This window comes from Equus quagga, chromosome 22, assembly GCF_021613505.1.
Source record: "Equus quagga isolate Etosha38 chromosome 22, UCLA_HA_Equagga_1.0, whole genome shotgun sequence".
Taxonomy (NCBI): Eukaryota; Metazoa; Chordata; class Mammalia; order Perissodactyla; family Equidae; genus Equus; species Equus quagga.
The window spans coordinates 13,709,274-13,736,101 of NC_060288.1; the positions used below are offsets into that span (position 1 = coordinate 13,709,274).

The 26,828-nt window shown below is 36.2% G+C and overlaps 1 protein-coding gene across 3 annotated transcripts in view; it reads right to left on the bottom strand.

Moving 5' to 3' along the window:
* Positions 1 to 26,828, bottom strand: part of TNKS (tankyrase) — a 199,136-nt gene that overhangs the window by 155,418 nt on the left and 16,890 nt on the right. For all 3 annotated transcript variants that reach the window (XR_006886615.1, XM_046648390.1, XM_046648391.1), the window contains exon 2: positions 11,552 to 11,776. Coding sequence is in view for 2 of the 3 variants with exons in the window: in XM_046648390.1 (XP_046504346.1) it covers positions 11,552 to 11,776 (225 nt within the window). In the remaining variant the exon portion in view is untranslated. The remainder of the gene's footprint in view (positions 1 to 11,551; positions 11,777 to 26,828) is intronic.

Below are 26,828 nucleotides of genomic sequence, written 5' to 3' on the forward strand. Positions count from 1 at the left end.
CAGCCTTCTTCATAATAGCTACAAACTGGAAACAACCCAAACATCCACCAACTGTGCTACATCCATACAACGGAACATCGAACAACAAAGAGGAAGGACTATTGAAACACACAATAACATAAACTGACAAATTTTTAGCTAAATGAACACAGAAAAAAAAGAAGACTCAAATAACTAGAATCATACATGAAAGGCTTAGATTACTACCAAGCTTACAGAAATACAAAGGATTATAAAGGAATATTATGAATACCTGGATGGGAAAACTAGACAGCCACATGCAAAAGAATGAAGTCAGACCCTTTACCTCACATCATGTACAATATTAACTCCAAATGGACCTAAATCTAAGAGCTCAAACTATAAAACTCTTAGAGGAAAACATAGGGTTAAATCTTTATAACCTGGGATTTGGCAATGGATTCTTAGATATGACGCCAAAGCACAAAGAACAAAAGAAAAAGCAGACTTTTTCATGTTAATGATTAATCATCAAAATTAGAAATTTTTTCCCTTCAAATGATATTATCAAGAAAGTGAAAAGACAACAGAATATTTGCAAATCATCTGACAAGGAACTTGCATCTAGCTAGAATATATAAAAAATTCTTACAACTCAGTAACAGAAAGTTAACCCAATTAAAAATGAACAAAGGATATGAATAGACATTTCCCCAAAAAATATATACACATGGCCAAAAAGCTCATGGAAAGATGCTCAACAACATTACTCATCAGAGAAATGCAAACTAAAACCACAGGGAGGTTCTGGCACAAAGCAGGCATTTTACTCTGAGTAGGATGAGGTATATGACACTGGAGAGAGAGTGCAAAATAAGGCAGACAAGGTTCCTGTGTTTATATTAAGGCATGGGGGTGAGGGGAGTCCACAGAAAGATGACAAGCAAGCAAATGAATCTATGATTGAAAAAATATATAATTTCAGGCAATAAGTGCTATGATATGAAATGAAACTTGGTTAGTAAAATGAGACATGGTTAGAGAAACCAGACAAGAAGGGTAAGAAATTATGACAGCATTGTCAGAGCAAGAGTACAAAGAACTAACATTATGAGCAAAAATCTGGGGAAAAAAGTGTTCCAGGCAAAAAGAACAAGTGCACAGACTCTGATAAAGGAAGAGGCTTGGTACATTCTAGAGACAAAAAGGTCAGGGTAGCTGGGACATGGAGAGAAAAGAGAGAATGACAGGGATGAAGACCATGCTGTAGGCAGGAGCCTGAGCCAGATCAAGTAGGGCACCGATAAGGAGTTTAGATATCATTCAAGTGTAATGAGAATTCCTTGGAGCATTTTAACAAGGAGAAGGGTGTGATCTGATCAGGGCATATAACCTGTGCATTTGCCCCATGCTTGGTTTAATGTTCTGCTGTCACCATCTTGAAATTCTTAATAATTTTAACTTGTATTTTGTAAACAAAGTCCAATGAAACAGAGTATGTGTGTGAGAAGAGATACATCGGGTGGCAGCACATGTGCACATAATAAAATCAGAAGTTTACAGACAGCTGTTTAACACTATTAATAAAAAAAACTTTTTTTTTTTTCAGAAACCGTATTAAGGTTATCCTTTAAAGGGATGATGAGATGGCTCAAAGAATGTTAATCATTAATCAGCCTTTGGCGGGATCCAAATTCAAAACCAAGCTCATCTTTACCTCCTCCTCTCCCTTACTCACTCCCCTGTAAGCCTCATCACTTGGTTATAGATACCTATAGCCAAAGGAATCCTGAGAAAAAAGAACAAAGCTGGAGGTATCACACTCCCTGATTTCAAAATATACTACAAAGCTATAGCAACAGAAAGAGCATAGGACTGGCACAAAAACAGACACACAGGTCAATGGAACAGAATCAAGAGCTCACAAATAAACCCACACATCTATGGACAACTAATTTTCAACAAGGAAGCCAAGAACATACAGTAGAGAAAGGAAAGTCTCTTCAATAAACAGTGTAGGGAAAACTGGACAGCCAAATGCAAAAGAATGAAAGTAGACCATTATCTTACACCATACACAAAAATTAACTCTAAATGGATTAAGGACTTGAGTGTAAGACCTGAAACCATAAACTTCTAGAAGAAAACAAAGGCAGTACACTCTTCGACACTGGTCAGCAGAATATTTTCAAGTATCATGTCTGACCAGGGAAGGGAAACAATAGGAAAAGAATAAATGAGACTACATCAAACTAAAAAGCTTCTGCACAGCAAAGGAAACCATCCTCAAAATGAAAAGATGACCTAACAATTGGAGAAGGTATTTGCAAACCATATATCTGATAAGGGGTTAATATCCAAAATATACAAAGAACTCACACATCTCAACAACAAAGAAACTAACCACCCAATTAAAAAATTGGCAAAAGATCTGAACAGAAATTTCTCCAAAGGAGATATACAGGATGGCCAAAGGCACATGAAAAGATGTTCAATATCACTAGTTATGAGGGAGATGCAAATCAAAATTACAATGAGACATCACCTCATGCCTGTCAGAATGGCTATAACTAACAAGATAGGAAATAACAAGTGTTGGAGGGGATGTGGAGAAAAGGGAAATGTCATACACTGCTGGTGGGAGTGCAAACTGGTGCAGACACCATGGAAAAGAGTATGAGGATTCCTCAAAAAACTAATAGAACTGCAATACAATCCAGCTATTGCACTGCTGGGTACTTATCCAAATGATATGAAAACACAAATGCATAAAGATACACACACCCCTATATTCACTGCAGCGTTATTCACAATATTATTGCCAAGACTTGGAAGGAACCTAGGTGCCCATCAAGGGATAAACGGATAAAGAAGATGTGAAATATATACACAATGGAATACTACTCAGCCATAAAAAACGATGAAATCTGGCCATTTGTGACAACATGGATGGACCTTGAGGGTATTATGCTAAGTGAAACAAGTCAGAAGGAGAAAGTCAAATACCATATGATTTCACTCATAAACAGAGGATAAAAACAACAAACACATAGAGACAGAGATTGGAACGGTGGGCGCCTTGCTTCCCAAATAAAATTGGATTCTCTTAAATAGAAAGAAGAGGGAATAAGTTTGAGTGGATGGTCAACTACGTTTGAACAGAAGGATAAGACAAATAAGATATAAGGCTCAGCAAGATAATGCCATATTGAAGTGCTACGAGGCCACAGAGAAGGAGAAGAGCGTATTTGAGGGAACCAAGAGGACTTCATGGAGAAGGTGAAAATTGAGCTCAGCCTTGAAGGATGGAGAGTTATTTTCATCAATGTGAGTGGGGAGAGTAGATTAAAGGTCAGGAGGAATGAAAAGATCTCTTTGTTGATACCAGAGTACTGTCCAATTCAAATGAAAAGTAAAGTTTCATAGTGAATTGTGAGAAGACAATACTGGAAGGACCACGTAGGTCCATATAGTAGAGCATCTTGCTATCAGCCCGGATAGTCCGTTTCAGGTCTTTAGTGAACTGTTAAAGATTTTGGAATAAATCTAATGGTGGTGTGATGCACAATCTAAGTAGGAACTGACTGACCCGAACCTCTCATTATTCTCACAAATGTCTTATGCCCTTAGAAAACCTCAAAATCCCACTTTTACTTGGAGGACATCTGCCAGCTTCTTCATCTGAGTATTTCTACCTGTTTTTTAAGAGCCAAATCAAATAGCAGATTCTCTGGGGACCTTCCCAGTACTTTGAACTTGAACGTTTTTGAGCACCTACCATGCACTCATCACTAAAGTAGATATCGACCTTTGTTCTTTATTAAATTATTATTAATATTATTTAATTCTAATACTGCAAACACATATAGTGCTTATGATCTTCTACAGTGAATCATTCAATCCTCATAACGCTCCTGAGAGGTGTTATCATCATCATTTTACACCTGAAGAAACTGAAGTGCCATTTTTAATTATAAATGATCAGTTCACATAAATATCTCAGTAAATCGAAGTTTTTCTTGAGCTGTGTCTCTTTTTGAAGTCTCTAGCTACAGGTACAGAGCCTTGCACATCACAGTGGGTATTTGGTGATGTCTGTTGAATGAGAGATTGAGGAACGTGGACATGAACTGTGGAGAAATAGTAGGTATGAAGAGCCATGACATGATCTGGGTGCCCCCTGGTTTCCTGTGTAGTCTCTATTTTCTACATTTAAGTCAGAAGACTTAGATTTTGATCACTGACTGTCTTTCTGTTGTGATAACATGCTGACTATTTTGTTTCCATGAGGATTATGTAGTAAGTATCTGTACCTACCCGCTTCTATTTGTTGTTTTCAAACATTTACTCATTTACTAGTATTTATTGTGCCTACTTTGTTCCAGGCACTTGCTGGACATTTAGATTTATACATTGGTGAATAAAACAGGATTTAAAAATGCTTATAACACCAAAATAGATGGTGATATATTTGGCCTAAAAAAATAATGATTTCGAGATTTAATATTAACTGGTTAAGAGTATTTTACGTAATAAAATTGATGTGAATGCTCACAAAGATGCCTCTTATCTCAAGTGAGAAATTGTTCTGTTACATTTTTACAACTGAATTTTCCATAATCTTTATAATTTATCCAAATGATTTATTTTTATTATTTAAACGTCATTAATCTAATAATCTTATGGTTAAAACCTTCTCATTAAAGATAGCTACTGAACTCATAGAATTACCTCCCTGCTCTTATCAAATCCTGTTAACATGAATAAAAATTCTGTAGCCAGTGATTTTATGTATGGAAGCCAATGATTTTATGTATGGAAGCCATGAAAGCTGTATTAAAGGCAGAATAATCCACTTTCAGTTGAACAGATTTGATTGCAGAAGTAGAAAACTGGAAGCAGGAGAGAAGTCTTGGATCATAGGTGGCAGCAGGACCAGGTAGACCAGAATGATCTGGTATTGTTTACGGATTAGAAGACCCTTGTGTAAAGGATCAGATAATACATGAAGTTATAATAAAACTGCGTGTAAAATTGTCAGACTGAATGTCAAATGGTTGAGTGAGAAACTCAAGCTTTCAGGAAAACCAAGAATCGAGACATGAAGAACCAAGCTAGCTCCAGGGACTTCAGGAACAGAAGTTGGTGAACCTTCTCGGTAGAATCCTCCCTCAGTGTTGAGGGGTCTTGGCTTCAAGTCCACTCTGGTTTTCCAGCCTGAGATAGAAGGAATCCAATGCCCCAGCTTGGGTCAGATGTTGACTCCTAATCAATCATCTCTGGTATCAGAGAAGTTTCCTAGCATGGACATGGTTCTTAGGGCCACACCACTACAAATAGGTGCCAATCCCACAGAGCTATCTATAACCAAGTGGTGAGGTGTATGGGGAGTGAGTGAGGGAGATGAGGAAGTAAAGATGAATTTGGTTTTGAATGTGGACCCCTTCAAAGATTGATTAATGAAGAACTAAGGCACAGAAAGTAATTTGCCTCATAATCTATCACAAACCAAGGTGCTTGCTAACGGGAGATTCAACAATAGTCACCAGGTCACACGATTCCTATTTCGTTGTTCCTTGCAGCAGACCACAATGGTCCTCAATTCCTCTAACTATAAAAGCAAAGTCATCCCTATTGCTGGTAACTCCATATTGCTGATAACTACTTTGTTCATTTTTATCAGCCCAAATTCAACAAGTCATTCAATTGGGTTATTTACCACCTAATTTCTCACACACACACACACACATACACACACACACATCTCTGAATATATATATGTGTGTGTGTGTGTTTATATACAAATTACACAGATTGTATATTGTAACAATATCTGCTTTAACTTTCTGTCTGAACCAGGATATTATCCAGGTTAATACACACATGTACCACACAACAACATTTCGGTCTGTCTGACAGACCATATATACAATGGTGGTCCTCTAAGATGAGTACCATATAGCCTCAGTGTGTAATAGCCTATACCATCTAGGTTTGTATAAGTACACTCTCTGATGTTCACACAATGATGAAATAGCCTAAGGATGCATTTCTCAGAACATGTCCCCACCATTAAGCTATACATGACTGTATTACATTTGATTGCATGAACTTGAGTTTTATCTATATGAAAGATCACAGCTAAGGCATGGCCTTTACTTTCCTATGACAAAGAAAGGGGAGGAAGAGATAAAACAATTTTTTAACAAAGAATACCTAAATGGTAAATAATGAAAAAAATAGAAGAAATCTTATTACTCATTAAACAATTAACTGAAGCTTTAAGTTGGAATGGGAAAAATGAGGATGGCAGTTTTCATTAATTCATTTCGATAGCCAACTTTGTCTTAATTATGGTATTAAATGATACTGTATCTACTTGGCTTAATCTCTCCTAATACACCAATTTGCTTAAAGACATTTTAGAAAAGTATCATCAGATCTCTATTTTCTCTTGCATTTTCAATAACTATAAAAGTATCTGAATCAATATCATGTAATACAATAGGATTATTTCTAATCATGTTATTTTCATATTAACAATAAGAGCAGTTGCCAGTCATTGAGCACATACTACACAGATATCACACTAAGGGACCCTACTTGCATTCTCTCATTTAATCCTCTTAACAACTACATGAAGGACAGTTATTACCCCCATTTTAATACCTGGAAGAGAATAAACTTGTTCAAAGACCCAGGTCTCTTTGACTCCAACCAGTATGACATAAGGCTATTAAGCCAGGAAAATGAAACTGTTTTTTTAAAGTTTTAATTGTTAGATTTTTAAGTAGCAATTTGCATTTAGGGCTCTCAAGTAAGATATCCAGTAAGGATCTCCTTAGTCTCTGCATATAAGACAAACGATGCCCAGAATTATTTGAAAGTATAGAGAAAATGAAAGAAAGCAAGTGGCAGGAGCTTTGTTTCTCTCAATGTCACTTGCTCTATTCAGCCTTTTTACTCCCAAAAAGCTGAAGAACTGCTCTGTATCTAGGGAATCGGTTTAATCCTTTTCTTCCAGTAGTCTTTGGAAGGCATCACTGTTGTAAATGGAAAGTCCTTGGTCTAATTTTTTTTTCTCTTTATGGGGAACTTACTCTTTCTGACTGGAAAACTTCAGGATTTCTATATGCCTTCCTCAGTGTGTATTTTCTCATCAATACACCACAGAACTCCATGAGCATTTTCAAGCTCAGGACTTGAGTTTTTCTCTACTTATCATTTGTTTAATTATTATTGATCTCTTCCATCAGTTATTTTTCTCTTTTTTTTCCTTCTGGAATGCCTATCACATGTAAGGTTTTAAAATAAGTTGACTTAACTGGGTTTACTTACCTTTTTTTTCGTGATTCCCCTATGCTACCATTTTCTTCAGTAGTGAGGGATAATTCTCACATATGATCTTCCAGGCTACTAATATGGTCTTTCTTTAATTCATCTATTGAACTTTTTACCTTAGAAAAAAATTAGATTTTTTTTTGGTCCCAGGAAGTTTCTCCCATACTACACTTCAATCTCCCTGAGGGATCTTTTTATTTTTACTTTTTCATTCAGGTGTTTATCTAACCAGTGGATATGGATTCTGATTGTTCATTCAGAAGAATCTCTTCGGCTGAGAAAGCTTGCTGTTTTTCATTTGGCTTACTGGGCATTAGGTCTGATGTTGGCGTATTCCAAACAGTGAGAATCCTACTCACTGTTACAAGACCATGCACCTCTATGATCTTTGGAATTGTTTGCTGAGGAACCCGGAAGTCTCCAAAGGGAACATGCTCTGTCCCCTTCTCCCTTGAGAACCACAGAGTATAAGGAGAGAAGGGAGTGTGGGATACATGCAGATAGAGTGAAGGCAGTGGGAAGTATATATAAAGAGTCAAGAGATTTCTTTACTAGTTTAGAGGCCTCATACTAGAACTTCCACTTAGCTACCTTCTCAAGATCTCTCTATCAGTTATATTCATTTGGAAATAACAGAAACCCACTGTGCCTACCTTAAACTGAACCGACACGAAGGTGGAGGACCAACTTTAGAAAACTATAGAGCAAGTAGAAGGAAGTACAACTTGTCTTTTAGTAAGAACACTATGGCTGGGCCACTGCCAACAAGGCAGCAAAAAACTGCTGCTAAAGAGGCCAGCCCAGTGGCGTTGTGACTAAGTTTATGCGCTCTGCTTCAGTGGCCCAGAGTTCACAGGTTCAATTCCTGGGCACAGACCCAGAACCGCTCGTCAAGCCATGCTGTGGCAGCATCCCAAATAAAACAGAGGAAGACTGGCACAGTTGTCAGCTTAGCAACAATCTTCCTCAAGCAAAAAGAGGAAGACTGGCAACAGATGTTAGCTCAGGGCCAATCTTCCTCACAAAGGGAAAAAAAAAAAAACCCTGCTGTTATGAGTGATTCCTTAATATCTTTAAGACTTTGTACTCAAAATTCTACATTATAGAAGGGGGGACTCTGATTAACCAAACCAAGGCCATCCCTGAATGCCATGGGGTAAAACGAAGGAAAGTCTGACTCCAGGAGCTTCAGTGTTCCTCCCCATAATAACCATAATTTTAAATCTCCAAAATCAGAAAAGGAGTTAGACACTAGTTAGACAAAATTTAAAAAGGAAAAGAAGAAAAAACATGGCAAATGTCCATTATGACTCCCAGATCTTTTATCAGTCGTCTTTGTGAAAGATGAGTCTACCATTTGCTTTTAAAATGGAATTTCAAAGCACTAACACTTGGATAGTCTCAAAAAATCATACGACAAATGGAGAAAAGAACACATCTTTTATTTTAATTTTATGGAGACTTTAAATCTGGGAGTAGGAAGAGGTAGGGGAAAATGAATAAGTTCTAAGGGCAGAAAAAGTGCTGATTTCTAAAGTAAAGTAGATTTGTTAAACACAATATAAAAATTTGATCATCAACATTACTATAATGAACTCCAGAACCTGTCTTAAGTAGTTGGTTTTAATTATACAAGCATTTAAAGTTGATTTTTTTTAATAATCTCAGGCTGTTTTGTTCTTTTTTCAATGCTAAATAGCATCTATGAAAGCAACACATGGGTTAGACTTTTAAATTGGCATTTAAAAAAAATGTCAATAAAGGGCAAATAGGAGAAACCAGGAAGTCTACTTCACATAGTAGTCATAATTCATGTTGAGATCTTAGCAATAATAATAACAGTAATTAATAATAGCAATCAATATTTATTTAATGTTTGCCACACCAGGTACTCTAACTACGTCACATGTATTATCATGCTAATCTTCCCAAGAACCCTTTGAAGTATGGATATAGTATTCCCATTTCACATACAACGAAACACAGAGGTTAAGGAAGTAGCCCCTGATCTCACAGACAGCTGGTAACTCGGGGGGTCAGGACAAAAGCCCAGAGCATACGCTTCGCAGCCGCCTGCCCTGCTGCCTCCCTTATGGGAGTGGCACTGTGGCTTGGCTCTACCTTTATAAATATCAAATGTATTCACTATTCTGTTTCACATATAGAGATGTGATTAATCCAAAAACAAGGAGGCCAGCATTTCATCATCTAGGCAAAAATATTTTAAAAATTAAGTTTGTACAGTAATCTCTCACAACTATCAGATTCAAGCAAAAAGAAAAACATAATAATAAGCCTTCCAATTCTTTCACCCAGTTGTCCCACAGTGGAAATTTGCCTAATAGAACAGAATTCCATAACTACACTCAAATTCAGAAAGATGATACATAAGCTACCAGAGGTTTCAGTATATCTGAGAATAAATCTCCTAATAGCTCCTGAAAGCTAATTAAGGTACAGAAGGGTCTACAACCAATCTTGTTTCCCATTATAACTATGTTACATACTTTAATAGCAGCTGTATCCTCAATTATATTTTGATTATAGTTTCAAAGGTGTCCTTCTCCTTCCCTCAACTTTTATAAGGCACAAGAACTTAAAAACAAGGAAACCAATATGTGCCAAAGGCTACCGAGTACTGCAGGACTGGGGAACCGCAGGGACTTATTCCTTAAAACTTCAAGTCCTACATCCAGTCCTTTATTTCAAGAGAACTTAGATAAAAGCAGCATTTTCAGTATGTACATTTGGAAGCTGGATTAGGAGGAGGAGGAGAGGAATATTAATTTCAATAAGATATTAAAAGCACCGATGGAATAAAAAATTCAGAGAGATACAGGTATGAAAACAGAACACTGAAGCCTAGAAAGGATAATATTTCAAGAAGGTGAAAGCTGTATAAAATTCTAAGACTAATAACAGAAAACTCCAATGGATGTGACAACAAGGTGAAGCAAGAAGGGATAAAGGTGGGGAAGCTGAAAGTCTAGAAGATTTGGTAAGAATACATATCAAGGTCAATAATATTCAGCACATAGTATTTATTACAAATAACTTAAGAGGTTTGGTGGTCAGAGAATATAAGTTAAAGTTTTTTAGGGTAGTTTTATGTAATAACTTAGTGCAGGATGTTTTAGTAAAGACTTAGGAGGAAATGGGAGAATCAACCGAAAATGGAAGATCTCAAAGATCAAAAAGGACAGGATACCCAAAGGGTCATGTCAATGGATGCTGAAGTGACGAAAGATAATGATAGACAAGGTGATAAAGAAGTTATATGTCAGGCCTTGCAATAATTTGAGGAAAACTGAAAAATATCTTGGAGGCTAGAATAGATAGCTATGAAGAGACAGAACATCTTAACGGCACCACCACTACATCTTTAAAAATGACATATATTTGAGTTTTATCACAAAGATAACTGTTTAAACTGAAATGGATGTCATCCAGGAAGACAATAATTATGTAAATCAACCTGCCACAAACATCCACTATCTTGAGTAACACTCAAAAAAATTAGGCTTGTCCTCTAGAAGCTTGTGTTAGATTTCAAAATGAAAGATTTTGTACAATAAAGCAAAATCTAAAAAATACAGAGATATATAAAAGAGAAAGAAATGCTGATTGAATAAATTTCATACAATCTAAATACTTAAAATGGTTGAACAGTTCAATTTTGTTCGAAATTGCTTTTCCTCTAGACTATGGCACATTTTGAAATTAAGCTTTGAGCCACTTACTCAAAGCGCCCCAGTCCTCACAAAAGTATCAGTCTCCAATTCTAGCAACAGAAAGAAAAAGGCTTTGCCTTAGAATTAGATGACTTTTCTTGAATCGACCTAAAGCATCCAAATATGTCATCCAATTCAGTAAAACCCTGTACTTTATAATGGCTCTCATTTAGGCCAGGATGGAAAATTTGCGGTCTTTTAAAGAGACTGTAAATTAACTAAATTTGATAACGGCAATCCATCAAAATTTAGTTCCATACCAGGCGGCATTTGACTTGCATTTGGAGAGTTAATTTTGTGAGTCTTGTTCTTAACACACTTTAGATTACCATCTTTCTACGTTCCTTTTGATGGAAAAGAACTGCTTCTAAGAATAAGAAGTAATAAAGCCTTCTTTATTTATTCTGAGAGAACGCTATCTCCACTGCAATATAAGACAAGAGAGAATAGTGAACCTTTGTTTAACATTTTATCCCTGTCAGGTTGATCTTACAATGTAGATATCAAATAATACTTACCAATACATACATCGATTTTCCCTTTAATAGCAGCTTCATGCAGAGGGGTATAGTTCCAGTTATCCCTGGCATTCGGATCGGCTCCTTGGCACAGTAACAGACTCACAACTTCAGCATGGCCAAAAGAACAGGCATTATGAAGTGGGATGAGACCGCCATCGTCACGAGCATGAACATTAGCACCCATCTGTAGTAAGTGTTCTACAACATCCTTCCTTCCAAAACCTAAAAAACGAAAGAACGAAAATATCTTATACATTCAATCAATTTTGTAAAAAGAATCATTAGAATTCCTTTAACAATATCAACAAAAATGAACAATTCAAGTACTGTATTCTATAGCAAAAAAGGCAAAAAAAAAAAAAATTGGCTGCCATTCAAATGGATTCTCTTATCTCACGTAACTTAGAACTAAGACACCCCTTCCTTTAGTCTTTGGGCAGTTCATTCAAAAAACATTTCTTCAACACTTATTATGTGCCGGGCAACTGTGCTAGAAATACAAAATGAATCAGACAAGACTCTAGTCCAAGGCATTCACTTTCCTTTCATGCTTCACAAGACAAAACTGTATGCACAAAATCCATCTCTACATTTCAAGAGAGAAAGATTATTCAAATAATCAAATAATTTGCTGACAACCAAATCAAAACAAATCACAACACTCAACATTACACGAGGGAAGTTGGAGAGGAATATACAGATTTCAGAAATATGCGGTGATGGTTTGGTTACAAGAAATTTGAGGGGCTGGCCCTGTGGCCGAGTGGTTAAGTTCACATGCTCCGCTGCGGCGGCCCAGGGTTTCGCTGCTTTGGATCCTGGACGAGGACATGGCACCGTTCATTCGGCTACATTGAGGTGGCATCCCATATGCCACAACTAGAAGGACCCACAACTAGGATGTACAGCTGTGTACTTGGGGGATTTGGGGAGAAAAAGCAGGAAAAAAAGAAGAAGATTGGCAACAGTTGTTAGCTCAGGTGCCAATCTTTAAAAAAAAAAAGATATTTGAAAAGGAAGAACTAAAGATAGTGCCAAAATATCTACTGTTGGGACTGGTGGCCAAACTAAATGAAACGTGTAGTTAAGTGAAACAATTCAAGCTTGAGATTTATTGAGTTTGAGGAAACGATATGACAAGCAAGCGGGAATACAGGCCTTTGGAAATATAGAACCAGAACACTGGTGAGAAATATCACAATTTTCAGACAGAAAAAGGAGGAGAAAAGAGCCAGAAAGCAGTACAAGGACTTGGTAAACACTGAGAAAGGTAAGAAATACCAGGAAAGTACAACATTATGGAAGTCAAAGGGCGCTATACAAAGTCCGGCATGATGAAGATTTAGTGAGATCAATGAAGAAGGGAAAAAACAGCCACTGACAATTTTTAAGTAACTGTAGTACAGTGATGAAATTACAAGCTACATTGCAATGGGTTTAAAAAAAAACAAAAAGGAACTGCAAATATTAGCATTTTTATCCTTATCAGCTAATATTTTTATTAATGATTCTTTCTTCCTACTTTAAACTGTATTAGGTCTTATTCACCAGGTTTCAGTACCTCCATGCCATTACTTCCAGTGTAATGTTGTTAGAAAACGGTATGTGAAATAAAGCTAAAAAGTAAGGAGAGTCCTATCTTCCTCTATTTTATGCATATATAAACTAAATAAATGAGAACTATGTGGAAAATGGTGGGGGGGAATGATTTATTTCACCATATGTCCTCCACACTATCTACAGAAATCCATTCATTCCAGGCAAGTAGGCGCTAAGAAGTCTCCAAAGGAAAAGACATGTTCCCACAGACACACATTACAAAGTCAGAATTAGGTTTCCATAGAAAATGTCCTTCAAATTAAGCAGAAAATTCGAGGTACAAAGAGGTCAATTTTGTATTAGTAACTGGAACACTAAAAGTACAGGGTAAGTGCTAACGTAACTATCGCCATCTTGCTGTTTGTTTGTTTTTAATTATCTGCAGAACCTTATGGACGTTAGGTTCTGCTCCCTTCTCTAACTTCAATGTCCTTCTTCCCCTATCACAACCCTATTCTTTACTGGGCCATAGGCGCTTTCTCTACCCAAGATGATTTCACAACTTTCCTTCTTCAAGTTGATCTGAGCAAAGCCTGAGGGCAAAATCACATTTCCCTAAGCAATGAATTAACAAAGTCTGAGAAGTAATATTCTTTCTTCATCAATAAACAAAGGTAAAATGACATACTTTTTAATTTATCAACAGGCATTTTTTAAAATATTCATTATAACTGTGAAGCAAAATAGCAAAGAGTATATTTACTTTTTACTAAAACTTTTAGATCTTAAACATAAAACAAAATAAAAAATAAAATGAAACAAAAATGCTGGATATCAGTGAAAACGTGGTGAAATGGAATTGCGCTCACACACTGAGAATGAGAGTGTAAACTGGTACTACATTTTAGGAAAAAACATAGTGTTACCATCAATAGGCTTAAACAAATATACTGTCTGACTGAACATCACATTTCAAACTTTATCATTAAAAAAGTATTCATATATGAACAAAGATTTTGCACCAAAGATGTTTATGATAGTATTATTTATAGAAAATCACAGAAGTAATTTAGATGTCCAACAATAAAGGCTCTGTAAAACAAATGATGGTTTTGCATATAATACAACACCATCCTATATTAAAAGGATGCTATAGAGCATTGCAAATGTACTTAATGCTATTGAATTACAGACTTGAAAATGGCTAAAATGGTAAATTCTATTTTTAAACAAAATTTTTACATTTAGAATTTGTATATTTTACCACAATTTTAAAAATCACCAAAAAAGGTATAAACCATATAGACATGTTTTAAGTAAACTTTATATACACTTTTCTAAATTACAGTAGTTTAAATAGTAGTTTAATTTGTTTTGTGGATAACAAAACCTCTGACAATATATTTTAATAATTCAAAATCATATTAGAAGAGAAGATTTTGTAACTACCACATAAAATGTCTTTACTGATTTTGACTGTTCACCCATACCTCCTTTTATAAACATCTATGTGTACGTGCATAAATATACTTTATAAAAAATTGTGTTTTTATATGATAATTAAGAAAACAGATAAATGAAAACAAGAAAAGAAAAATTCCATAATCCTACTACCTGGTGATTTAGTCTCTGCTCTACATATGTCTATATTTCAAATATATATATTTCTTCTATATTTTGTTTTATATATTTTTAATCTAAAAGACTGATTATCTAAAGAATACCTTTCCAGGTTGTTGAATTTTCTGTAATATCCTGTTTTTTCTTGTCTATATAGACTCTACTTGTTCTACCGAGTATAAACCATAATTCATCATTCACCACTAGCAATGTTAAATGCCTATGCGTTATTATTCACACATAAAGAGAATTTATTCTCTCTGACAGTCATATAAGAACTTTGTTCCAAAACAAAGCTTGTAATCATAATTCTCTCTATAATTGATTTGCTTATTTGGGTCTGAAAACAAAAATATAAATAATAACTAGGGTCAGTTCAAAGAACTACATAGAATTTGAAGCAACTTATTACTAACCGACTCTTAGGGAAACAGCCCCCAAGTCAGAGCATTACAGACACATACTGCAGACAAGATTTTCAGTGCCCCATTCCATCAAGCTAGCACATGTTTAAAAAAATAGCAAGTCACAATTTTTTAAAGGAATAATGTTACTACTTATACATATATTTATGGCTCAGTATCAAGTACTTATACATATATTTATGACTCTCTTAAGTACAAAAGGAAAACCAATGAACCATCTCTCTCTGATCCAGCAAAGGTCACTAAAAATTAAGAGAGTGCATATACTGTGATTTTTACCAACACACAGTATGTTCTAACAGACTTCCAATCTGAGTCATACAAGAGGTATAATTTAACTTTTAAAGAAACATGCTTTTTGCTCAAGGTACATGCCCTATTCTTGACAATAAAAATAACAGTAATAATGGTAAGTAGCGAACATTTAGTAAGCTCTTATGTGTGTCAAGAAGTATGCCAAACGCTTGGCATGTATTGGCTGCTTGTGATAACACCCTGTGAGAGATGCCATTATCCTTGTTTTCTTGCTGTGGAATTCTTTCCCTCAGGTCTGATATTCATGAACGGTATTTCCAAATACACATCTTAAATCTGTCTACGTCCCAGCGCTACCAGCTCTGATTACAGTTTCAAGTCCCGCAATGTCTTGTCTAGACTTCAGCATGTAACCTTCTAACCGGTCTCTCTGTTGTCACATCTGCTGCCCTACGATTCATCCTTAACGCAGTAGGCAGAGTGATCTTTTGAGGGCATATATCAGATTTAGTAGTTTCCCTGCTTAAAACACTGCAATATGTCCCCATAACACATATAATAAAATATTACTACAAACTCCTTATGACCTACAAACCTTTATGTGAGCTGGCCCCTCCTGCCTCTCCTTTCTCGCTTCTCCTTTCTCTCTGAGTTTTCCTCATCCTGTCTTCCACTTTCTGTTCCCGAATTTGAGAAAACTCATTTCAGCCTAGGGGATTTTGCACTTGCTGTGTGCTCTGCCTGAGACGTGGGACCCAGATCTTCACATGCCTAGCTCCTTCCGTCATCCGACGCACAGCCCAAGATAAGCAACTCAGAGAGACTGACTGACAGCTCAATTTAAAGTCACCCACACAGGCACACATACTCTTCCAGATTCCTTTTCAATATCAGTTTTACTTTCCTTCTGCACTTAATCACTGAAAGTGCCTTGTTCATGTATTTGTTTACTTGCCTTGCTGTCTCTCCCTACTGAAGGTGTTACATGGAAAGAGGGACCCTGACTGTCCTATGAGCTGCATGTCTCTCCAGCACCTAGAATAGCGCCTGATACTCAGCATGGCCTCAGGAAAATATCTGTTGACTACATGGACATACACGTTTACTTACTTCATGGTAATTAGACCAAAATAGTAAGTAAGCAGTTTTTAATTTTATATTTTTAATTTACAAAAGAAAAACAGATTTAAAGGTTTTTCTGACTATGAAAGTACCAGATATATTCTAAAATACATAAACAAAACACCAAGTTTTCATGAAGGAAAATCATCTGTAATGTCACCATCCAGAGATAACCACCACGAACATTTTGATGAATAAACTTCCAGATTTCTTTCTTTGCAAATGTATGTGTCTGTGTGTTTTAAAAGATGCCTTGTTTTTCTGTCTTAATATCACAGATATTTTTTCTGGTAAAAATTTAAAATTTATACATCATTTTCTTATGGATACTTAGCATTCCATTACACGGATATATCACAATGTATTTAGTTGGGTGGTTTCCATTATAAAAAGGAGATTTTTGCCATTCTGAAAAAAAAGTTAAAATAAATTTCCTTATACATATATCTTTGTAAATCTCTCTAGACCTTTATTTAAGATAAATTCCTCCAAAGAAAAGTACTAGGTCAAAGGATACACATTTAAAATTTCGTATGTTGCCAAACCGTCCTCTGATTCATTCTATCAATTTTCATTTTCAACCAAAATGCCTGAGAACACTCATTTCCCCATCCTGTGTACATTAACATAACATAAGCTTTACAAGCAGAGAGGCAAAAAATAAAAATGTGTTAATTTACATTTTTGGTTCAGATATTTGCATTTTCTTTTGAAAATTAAATATATAAATACAGTTGAAATCTCTTTCAGTCCTATTCATCTACTTTCTTCCCCAGAGATACTACTATATAAACTCAATGTTTGTCATACCCATGCATATTTTTATACTTTTCATATACGTGTTTTTAAATACATGAGCTTACATATATTATTTATTTATATTTATATATTTCCATATATTTCATATTAACATATTTATTCACATTCCGTGTTATTGCAACATATTACATACATTCATATTATACGGTCAATATCATATGGTTCAACCTATATTAGTGAGAGGCTGATAACTGCGGCAATTATTCCCTCTTCTTGCTGGCAAACACAAACTTTTGCGCCAGCCCAGTGGCCTAGTGGTTAAGTTCAGTGCTCTTGGCTTTAGCAGCCCAGATTGTTCCCGGGCACGGACCTACACCACTCATCTGTCAGTGGCCATGCTGTGGCAGTGGCTCACATACAAAAGAGTAAGACTGGCAACAGATGTCAGCTCAGGGCAAATCTTCCTCAGCAAAAAGGAGAAACTCAATTTTCCTCAGGAATTGGACAGAAAGTAATACGTTTAGAGAAGGTAATCCTTTCCTCAGTCCAGGGAGTGAATCCTGATTACTGTAAACCGGAAAGGTGATTTCATTTCTCTCTGTCAGTGACAGGCAACAAGACAGAAAGAAAACCTAGAAGATTCTGGAAAGATTTTTCTCCCCACTAAGAGAAGGTGTGTGGAGTAAGAAGGCCCCTTTCTCTTCTCTCCTTTTAGAAAATTCTCATATAAGGTTGTAACATTTGGAGCCGCTGATACCATGATAGGAAGGTCAAGAGAATTATGAAAATACTGGCATAGACCCCCTCCTGTGCTCATAGAGTACTAAACCACCTCTTGAACTTCCTACCCCTAGACTTGACAAGCAGGAAATAAACGTCCTTAGGCTTTAAGCTTCTTTTAGCTGAGTTTTGGAACACCTACAGCTGAATCCATGCAAATTGACACAAACATCTGTTCATATGTTTACTAAACATTCAAGTTGCATCTGTCAGCTATCACTTCATTGTCTTGGCCCAATTTTCTGTTTGTCTTTTTCCTATTGTTTTATAGGAGTTCTTTATATATTCTGAACACCAATCTTGTGTTGATCACATGCATTATAAACATATTCTCTCCATTTATGGCTTGTCTTTAAACTCTGTTTACAGTGTATTTGATTTCATACAAGTTCTAAACTTTAACATAGTAAAATTTATCAACCTTTCCCTACATGGTTTGTGCTTCCTACATGATCTTTAAGATATCTTTTCTATTCCTATACTGTTCCTACAATTTCTTCTAGATTACTTTTATAATTTTGCTTTTCATATTTAGATCTTTAATCTACCAGCAAGCTAATTTTATTGTTTCCATATCTTTTCTCTTTGGTCAGTTTGTCTGTTTAATAGTTTAATTTCAAAATACGTCTAGATATCCTGTAGGGCAGTGTCGACCCACTTTATTCCACTTAAAAAAATTATCTTGGCTACTATTGCTTTTTGATGTTGAATATGAATATCTTCAAGTTTCATGAAGAAACTTGCTAGAAATTGCTTTAAAAAGCTCAGAGATTAGAATTAATTCTGGAAAGCTGACAAATTTACAATATTGAGTCTTCTAATCCACGTATATGATATATTTCTCCTTCAATTCAGGTCTCTTATATTCTTCTATTTTGTGTTTTTCTCCATTAATATCCTACACATACTTGTCAAGGATTATTGGATGTTGTAAGGTTTTTGTTGCTTTTGGAATGGAGAGGACACTGGTACATTAGGAGAGGTCAGTAAAACCAGGTCACACGGAGCCTTTGAGTCATAAGCAAGGAGTCTGGATTTGAGCAGGTGTTTGTCAGCCAAGATTTGTTTGCTAACTAATGTGGCTAGAGCACAGTCAGCAGTAGGAATGGTAAGAAGAGGTCAGAAAAATAGGCAAGGACTAGATCATGGAAGGCCTTTATACCAGAGACACATTCAGCTGCAATTTAACAGACTACTTAACTATTGAAGGCTTAAAGAAAATGCAGAGATCCACAGGTCTCACACAACTTGTCTAGTCATAGCCAATTCAGGCTCATATAGCAGTTGAACAATGGTATTAAGAGCTCTTTAAAAACCTTTGCAGTTGGAATCCTTAGAATGTGTAAGCTGTCTTCTACTTGCTTGTCACCTCATGGTCACAAAACAGTGCTACACTTCTAAGCCTGATGTTCTGGTTCCCACACAAGAAAGGAGAGAGAGCAAAGGGAGAAAAAAGCTTTCTCTTAGCCTTTTTATTATTATTATATTTTTAAAGCCGAGATAGTAAGTTTACATTTTTAATTTTATTTTATTTTACTATTTTATTTATTTTTATCTTATCTTATTTTATTTTATTTTATTTTTGAGGAAAATTAGCCCTGAGCTAACTGCTGCCAATCCTCCTCTTTCTGCTGAGGAAGACTGGCCCTGCGCTAACATTCACGCCCATCTCCCTCTACTTTATATATGGGATGCCTATCACAGCATGGCGTGCCAAGCGGTGCCATGTCCGCACCCGGGATCCGAACTGGTGACCCCTAGGCCGCAGAAGCGGAATGTGCGAACTTAACCACTGCACCACCGGGCCAGCCCCTTATAGCCTTTTTATTATTAAGGAAGCCTCTCCAGATACTTCACCTATATCTCATTAGCCAAAAATGTGTCAGCTACCCAAAAAGTCTGGAAAATCAAGTTTTGATAGCTGGGCACACTGCTGCCTTGAACAAAATCCAAGATCTGTTAGTGAAGATTAAGGGGAATTTTGGGTGGATAGCCAACAGTATCTGCCCCAGGTTTGTAAGTCACGCACAAGAAGTTTGGATTTTATTGTAAACGTGGGAAGCTGTTTATAAGGAAAATTACTTGATTCCATTGAAGTCTAAGAAGGATTATCAGTAGGTTATGTAAAAAATAGATTGGAGAAAGTCAAGAGCAAAATCAGAGAGATAGATTAAGAAAAATTTTGCCATAGTCTAGGCAAGAATTGATGGTGGCTTGGAATAAGATAGCAGCAGTGTAGATGGGTCAAAAAAAGAGAAAACTGGGATAGGTTTTAAAGCCAGAATGACTGGCCCCCAGGTTTCCAGCTTAAGCAACTCGATTTATAGAGGTGCCATTTGGGAAGGGTCAGACCAAGCAAGTAACACAAAAAGTTGACCCTGATGAACTCGTCTTTTCCAGCTACTAAACTAAATATAACCTATTTTGTAAATTTCAGCACATTCTTTCCCCTAAGTAGTGTGTGAGAAATAATTACATTATTTCACATATTCAAAGAAATTTTAAGATATACTATGTGGAAAGCATTGTGCTGGCACTGTGAGGAAAACCTAAGTTCATAACACATAACCTAACTCCAATATACTTAACAATTTTCCCTATTCTAACATTAGAGTTTCAATATCAAATGTAAGGTCATTTGTATCTATTCACCAGGTCTGAGTTTAGAGACAGAAGACTGTTTCACTTATGTTCAGCATTTTAAACTGCCTAAAATTATAGCTTCAAAGGAACAACCTCGGCCAATATAAAATCCTGTAACTAACAACTATGACTTCTAAAATTTAATGAAAGGAGAAAAACCTAAGGTGTTTGGAGTATTTTAAAGTAATATTTTTATTTATAGTAGCAAAGTCACAGCTTAAAGACATTTTTCGCCCTAACTGGACTGTCAGCAAAGCCACAAGCACTGTACATTATTTGAACCGCTAACTCCATTGACCTACACTGATATACCCAATGAGAAAATTTATGTTACATCTCCCATATTAATTCACTTCTCATTTTTTTTCCTTAAGTAAAAAGATTACATCCAAAAGATACTCAAAGTAACAGTAAAGTAAGTTTGGGATTGTCTAGGAAAATAACTCATGAACTCTTACATATATATCTATTTTCCAAACATAAAGGAAATTGCAGAAGGTAAACTGGGAAAGATAAAAAGGCACTTGGTCACAGATGTAACTTGTTCATTCTTCTCTCTAAAAACATTAGGAAAAACTAGAATCCAAAATATTAGAATGACCTACTTACTCTCTTATCAATCCACTTCCATCCAAATAAAAAACAAAACAAAAACTCTTAACAGTGACAGTAAAATTACTTTCAATGAAACAAAACTCAGCTATGATACATTCATGCAACAGCTGTAAGGTTTTGGGTTCTTTTTTTAGCTATAAGGTTTTTAAGTAACTTTTCTTCCCCGGCAAACAGACTCATCACTCACCATTTTAACACTGGGGATTCCAGATATCTGTGAGCATCTCTAAAGGCCCATTAATCACAGTAATTGTAATTTTGCTGAATGAAAAATCTGAATCACACTTGTTATCTTGGCTGATATGCAGGAGACAACCTCAAAATTAGAGAGGGGTACCTGGCAGAGCAGGTCCATCTCAACATGATTTTCTAATTCTACTAACTTTCTTGAATACAGCTACCTTCTATAGTCTTTTAAAGTTTTCAGTTTTACTGCATCTTATGGAGAAAATTACAAGCGACAGCAGTGTTCCCTAATCTGGAGGTTGAGGAAAGTCTTGTGACACATTCTTTAAAAATGTCAAGGGTTGTCTATATACTGGGTTAAATTTATGCAGTCCAATATACACAGAACGATAGATGACCAGTAATAGATTCCTGCTTACTTTAGGATAAATGTTCTACGACAAAGAAACATTTTCTACTTAATATTCAAGGTCATTATTGCATCCTCTTCTAATTTCAATTCTAACTATATTAGCTTTTAAATAAAGAACTATTTTAGACTTCATTAGATCAGAAGTCACGGTTAAGCAACAGGGAGTATATTCCCTGTTGTTTCTAAAATAACAGTTTAGAAAACAAACTACAAAATGGATCCTACAGAGTCAATGAAGTTGCAAATGGTTTCCATTTGTCAAAGGCAGAGTCTGATCAATTAACTTTTCCATTTTATAGAACCTGATTTAGGAAAGAAAACATTTATACTTAGATAAAAGAAGTATTTTATTTATTTATTAAAAATAAATAAAGTATTTAATTTAAAGTACAGTCAAGAAGGTGTGCCTTCCCCAAACGCATCAGGAAATCACCAGAAGCAAAAGGGTAAGAGACGAATCCCAGATTCCAGCTAAAAAGAACTGAACAAAACACTGCAAGTAATCATTCCTCCTTGGGGAAGAAAAACAAATGGCTGAGTGCCGCTCTAAGAAGAAACATTAGCTGGGGAGCAGAAGATCAGGTATCCTGGACAGTGGAGAGCCCAGAAGAAAGTGTCCTAATTGTGTCCTTTTCACTCCTCAACATTGTCACACTGTCCCCCACGCTACTGCAGAATATGAACGCAGCATCTCCAGCACAGCTCCACCACAAAGAGGGGCAACAGCACGATAAAACATAGGAACTTGCCTGGGGTTGGAAGCAAAGTACCAGGGAACTCCCAGTTAGGTAACTACGACGAAGGGGACAGCACTTAGAAAAGAGACGGGCCAGAGAAACCCTGAGCAACTAGGGTGTAGCTGACCCAAAATCACCAACTGGAGCCTCTCTACCCTCAGACACGTCCCTATTTGCCTCAAACCACTCAGAGGACCAAAACCTAGAACACAGGCTTTTACCTCCCCTAAATCCAACCCCCATCAAAACCCATCCTCCCACACAAACACAGTATTGGCCCAAACAGCTGTTAGTTCCAAGGGAATATAAGCTCACAGCGGAAAATAATGAGATGCCTGAGGAGTGCAAGCATCATGAAAGAACAAAATGAAAGCAGAATTAATAGACCAAAAACAGACATTTAAAATTGGCAAATTAAATGGTGCTACAGAAAAAATGCAGAACATGGAAAACATGACATGAGAACAAAAATCTACCAAGTAAAACTGGAAATATTGTCATGAAAAATATAAAAGGAGTGATTTTGCAACAATGAATTGATTGCATAGAAACAGAAAGAAATAATAAATTCCTGAGAAAATCAGGTTGAAGAACTCTTCCAAAAAGCATCTGAAACGGGTACACAGAAGGAGAGAATGAGAAGAGATAGTAGAAACAGAAGATAGGAAGAGAGGAAACAGACATAGAAATAATGACAGGACTTTTCCTAACTAAAGGAAAGTGTAAAATTTCAGGTAATAAGAGTTCACGAAGTGCCAAACAGAATGGACACACACATTAGAGTGAAGTCTAGCAGTATCAAAGGCTATGAAAATTCTAAATCCTTCAGAAGAAAACACAGATCATCTAAAAATAACAGGAATCAGCTGATTTCAGACTAAAGTCAACCTCAACTTTAAGGAAAACCATTTGGATGCTTAATTCCATATCTAGCTAACTTTGTATTTACATGTAAGACCAAAATTAAAGTAATCTCAGATATGTAAAATCTCAAAGCTGAACACAAAAACATCCCAGCTGAAAGTACTCTGGGGAGAAGACTTCAGCCGGATGAAAAAGGAATGCAGTAGTTTGTGTGTATCTACGTATCATGAATTAACTCAGTAAAAACCTACTGCTGTCTCAAGGAACACCGAACAATAAACATTCTAACAAACAATTACAATGTATGGATTACAAAGAGTACACAGCAAGCCTGAGATAGGAAAGCCTCCCTAATAAGACCTAAAGAATAAGCAGTTAAGTCAGAATGGTTCAAACAGAGAGATGTAATAAAGATGCGGAAAGAGACAACAACATAGCATCAACTAACTTTCTGCCATAAAAATCACAAAGAGAAGGGGCCAGCCCAGTGACATAGTGGTTAAGTTTGTGTGCTCTGCTTTGGCAACCCAGGGTTCACTGGTTCAGATCCCCAGGCACGGATCTACTACCACTCATCAAGCCATGCTGTGGTGGCATTCCACATACAAAATCGAGGAGGATTGGCAAGATGTTAGCTCAGGGACAATCTTCCTCACCAAAATAAATAAATAAATAAATAAAATCAGTTATTCCAGATATAATCAAAGAAAAGCACATTAAAACGTGAATACTGGTTTTTTTAAATCAAAAAGCTAAGAAATATGTTTTAAATTATATTTGGACACATGTACACAAATGCTCACAGGGGCACTATTCATAACAGCCAACATATGGAAACTACCCAAAGGTTCATCAACCGTAGAATGGATAAGAAGTGGTATATGCACACAATGGAATTCTATATAACAATGAAAATGAACAATCTACAACTATACAAGATGGATGAATCTCACAGAAAATAGCATATACTACATAACACCATTTATACTAAGTTCAAAAACAGAAAAATTAATCTCTGGGTGGTAGAGGGGTGGTGACTCAAAGGACACAAGACAGGGGCTTCCGGATCCCTGGTAATGACCTGATTCTGGATCTGGGTGCTAGGTAACCAGGTACATTCACTTCGTGAAAATTCACCTCATTATACACTATGATTTGTGCACGCTTCTGTGCATATCTTATATTTCAAAAAAGAAAGTATGAAAATGACTAGTGCTGTCAAGGGCATGGTAGCAATACAAATTAGTAGAATGTTTTAGTAAAGCAAATTTAGTAACATACATATATATGTTTTGCATATATATATGTAAAAACTCTCTAAAAATATATGTAGACCACTGTCTTAAGAACTTTTAGCAATTGCCCTTTTTGTTCATTTCAGACTCAAAGCCCAGAGCTCCTATAACTCTATAATTTCACAAATCTCAAGCCAGTTTTCCTCAGAAATAATAACTACCTTACAGGCTGATAAGGAGTAAATGAGTAACAACTGTCAAAATACTTCCTAAATACTAAAAGGCTGTACCAATACTACATGTTCTTAATCTCACTAGACTTGGGAGTCTTAACCTGAGCAACGATTCTCAACCCTGCCTGCATGTGAGAATCTCCAGAACAGTTCAAAAAAACACAAAGTCCTACCCCTATTCCTACGATTTAACTGGTCTAGGGTCAAGAACCATGCTCTCAAGATGAGCATCGGTATCAGCACTACCTGAGACTTGTTAAAATGCAGATTCTCATGGGACCCGTCCCGTGGCTGAGTGGTTAAGTTCACGCACTCTGCTTCGGAGGCCCAGGGTTTCCCTGGTTCGGATCCTGGGCACGGACATGGCACCATTTGTCAGACCACGTTGAGGCGGTGCCCCACATAGCACAACTAGAAAGACCCACAACTAAAAAATATACAACTGTGTACTGGGGGGATTTGGGGAGAAAAAGCTGAAAAAAAAAAAAAAAGATTGGCAACAGTTGTCAGCTCAGGTGCCAATCTTAAAAAAAAAAAATTGCAAATTCTCAGACTCTATTCCAGACCAAGTGAATGAGAAATCTGGGGAGTGTGGCCTAGCAATCTGTTTTAACAAGGCCTCCAGGTGACTCTGGTGTAAAGTTTGAAAGTTTGAGAACCATAGCTCTAATGCTTCTGGAAGATGGTGATCATCTGAAAATTACATAAAATTTGTTCTTTAAGTATATCTTTCTGGGGAGAATCTCCATACTTTTCATCAGATTCTCAAAAGAGTGTAAACAAAATTAAGAACCACTTGTATTAGCTCGGTAGCTTTTAAAGTGCAGTCCCTGACCCCTGATGGTCCCTGAGACCCTTTCTGGGGGTCTGAGAAGTAAAAACTATTCACGAGATAATACTATGATGATTTTGGTTTTTTCACTGTCAAGACAGTAATAGTGCATGATTTTATGACATCATGTGTTGGTCATTTGGAAAATGTCCTCTTGGTGCTTTTGATGTATGATACAAAAGCAATGGTGAATCTTGGCATAAACCAAGATGGCGGCACCAAGCTGCACTATTAGTCATTTTATTCTTCACCACCAGGCCCTCACAGTTTAAGAAAAAAAAGCTGCCAGTTTCACTCAAGAATGTCCTTCATGAAAATGTAAATACTATTAATTTTTTTAAATTCCAATCCTTGAGTACGTATCTTTTTGATATACTTGTGACAAAATGAGAAATACTCATTAAGCACCTCCACTACACAGCAAAGTACGGTCGTCTTGCAGGATAGCACTTATGCAACCATGTGAGCTCAGTTTGACCTGTGTATTTGACAGACATTTTCTCGAGAATGATCAAAATGAGTTTGTCACTTCAAGGAAAACAGACAGTATTTGTTCCCAATGATAAAATTTGAGCTTTCAGGCAAAAACGCAAGTTTTGTAAAACTTACATCTGCCACCGTGGGCTTAACAGTTTCCCAATACTTAAAATACTTTTCTGATGAGGTTGGTGGTGACATTAACAAATGTGCTTAATATTTATTTATAAAGTGAAATGTGTCAACATTTGGAAGATATGCACAGCTCAGTGAACTATTTTTCAAATGACCAAAACATGTAGAGGGTAAGATCCATTCATGCAAGATATACCAATGGATTTTAACATAGCAGAGCATGAAAAATTTATTGACATGGCTTCAGATTTCACATTGCAACTAACCTTTACGAAACTACTATTTATCAAGTTTGGGCGTAGTATTAAAGAAAAAAGTCTAAGATTATTTGAAAATGCTATTAAAATATTCCTTCTTTTTCTAACTACATACCTGTTTAAAGTAGGATTTTCTTCACATACTTCA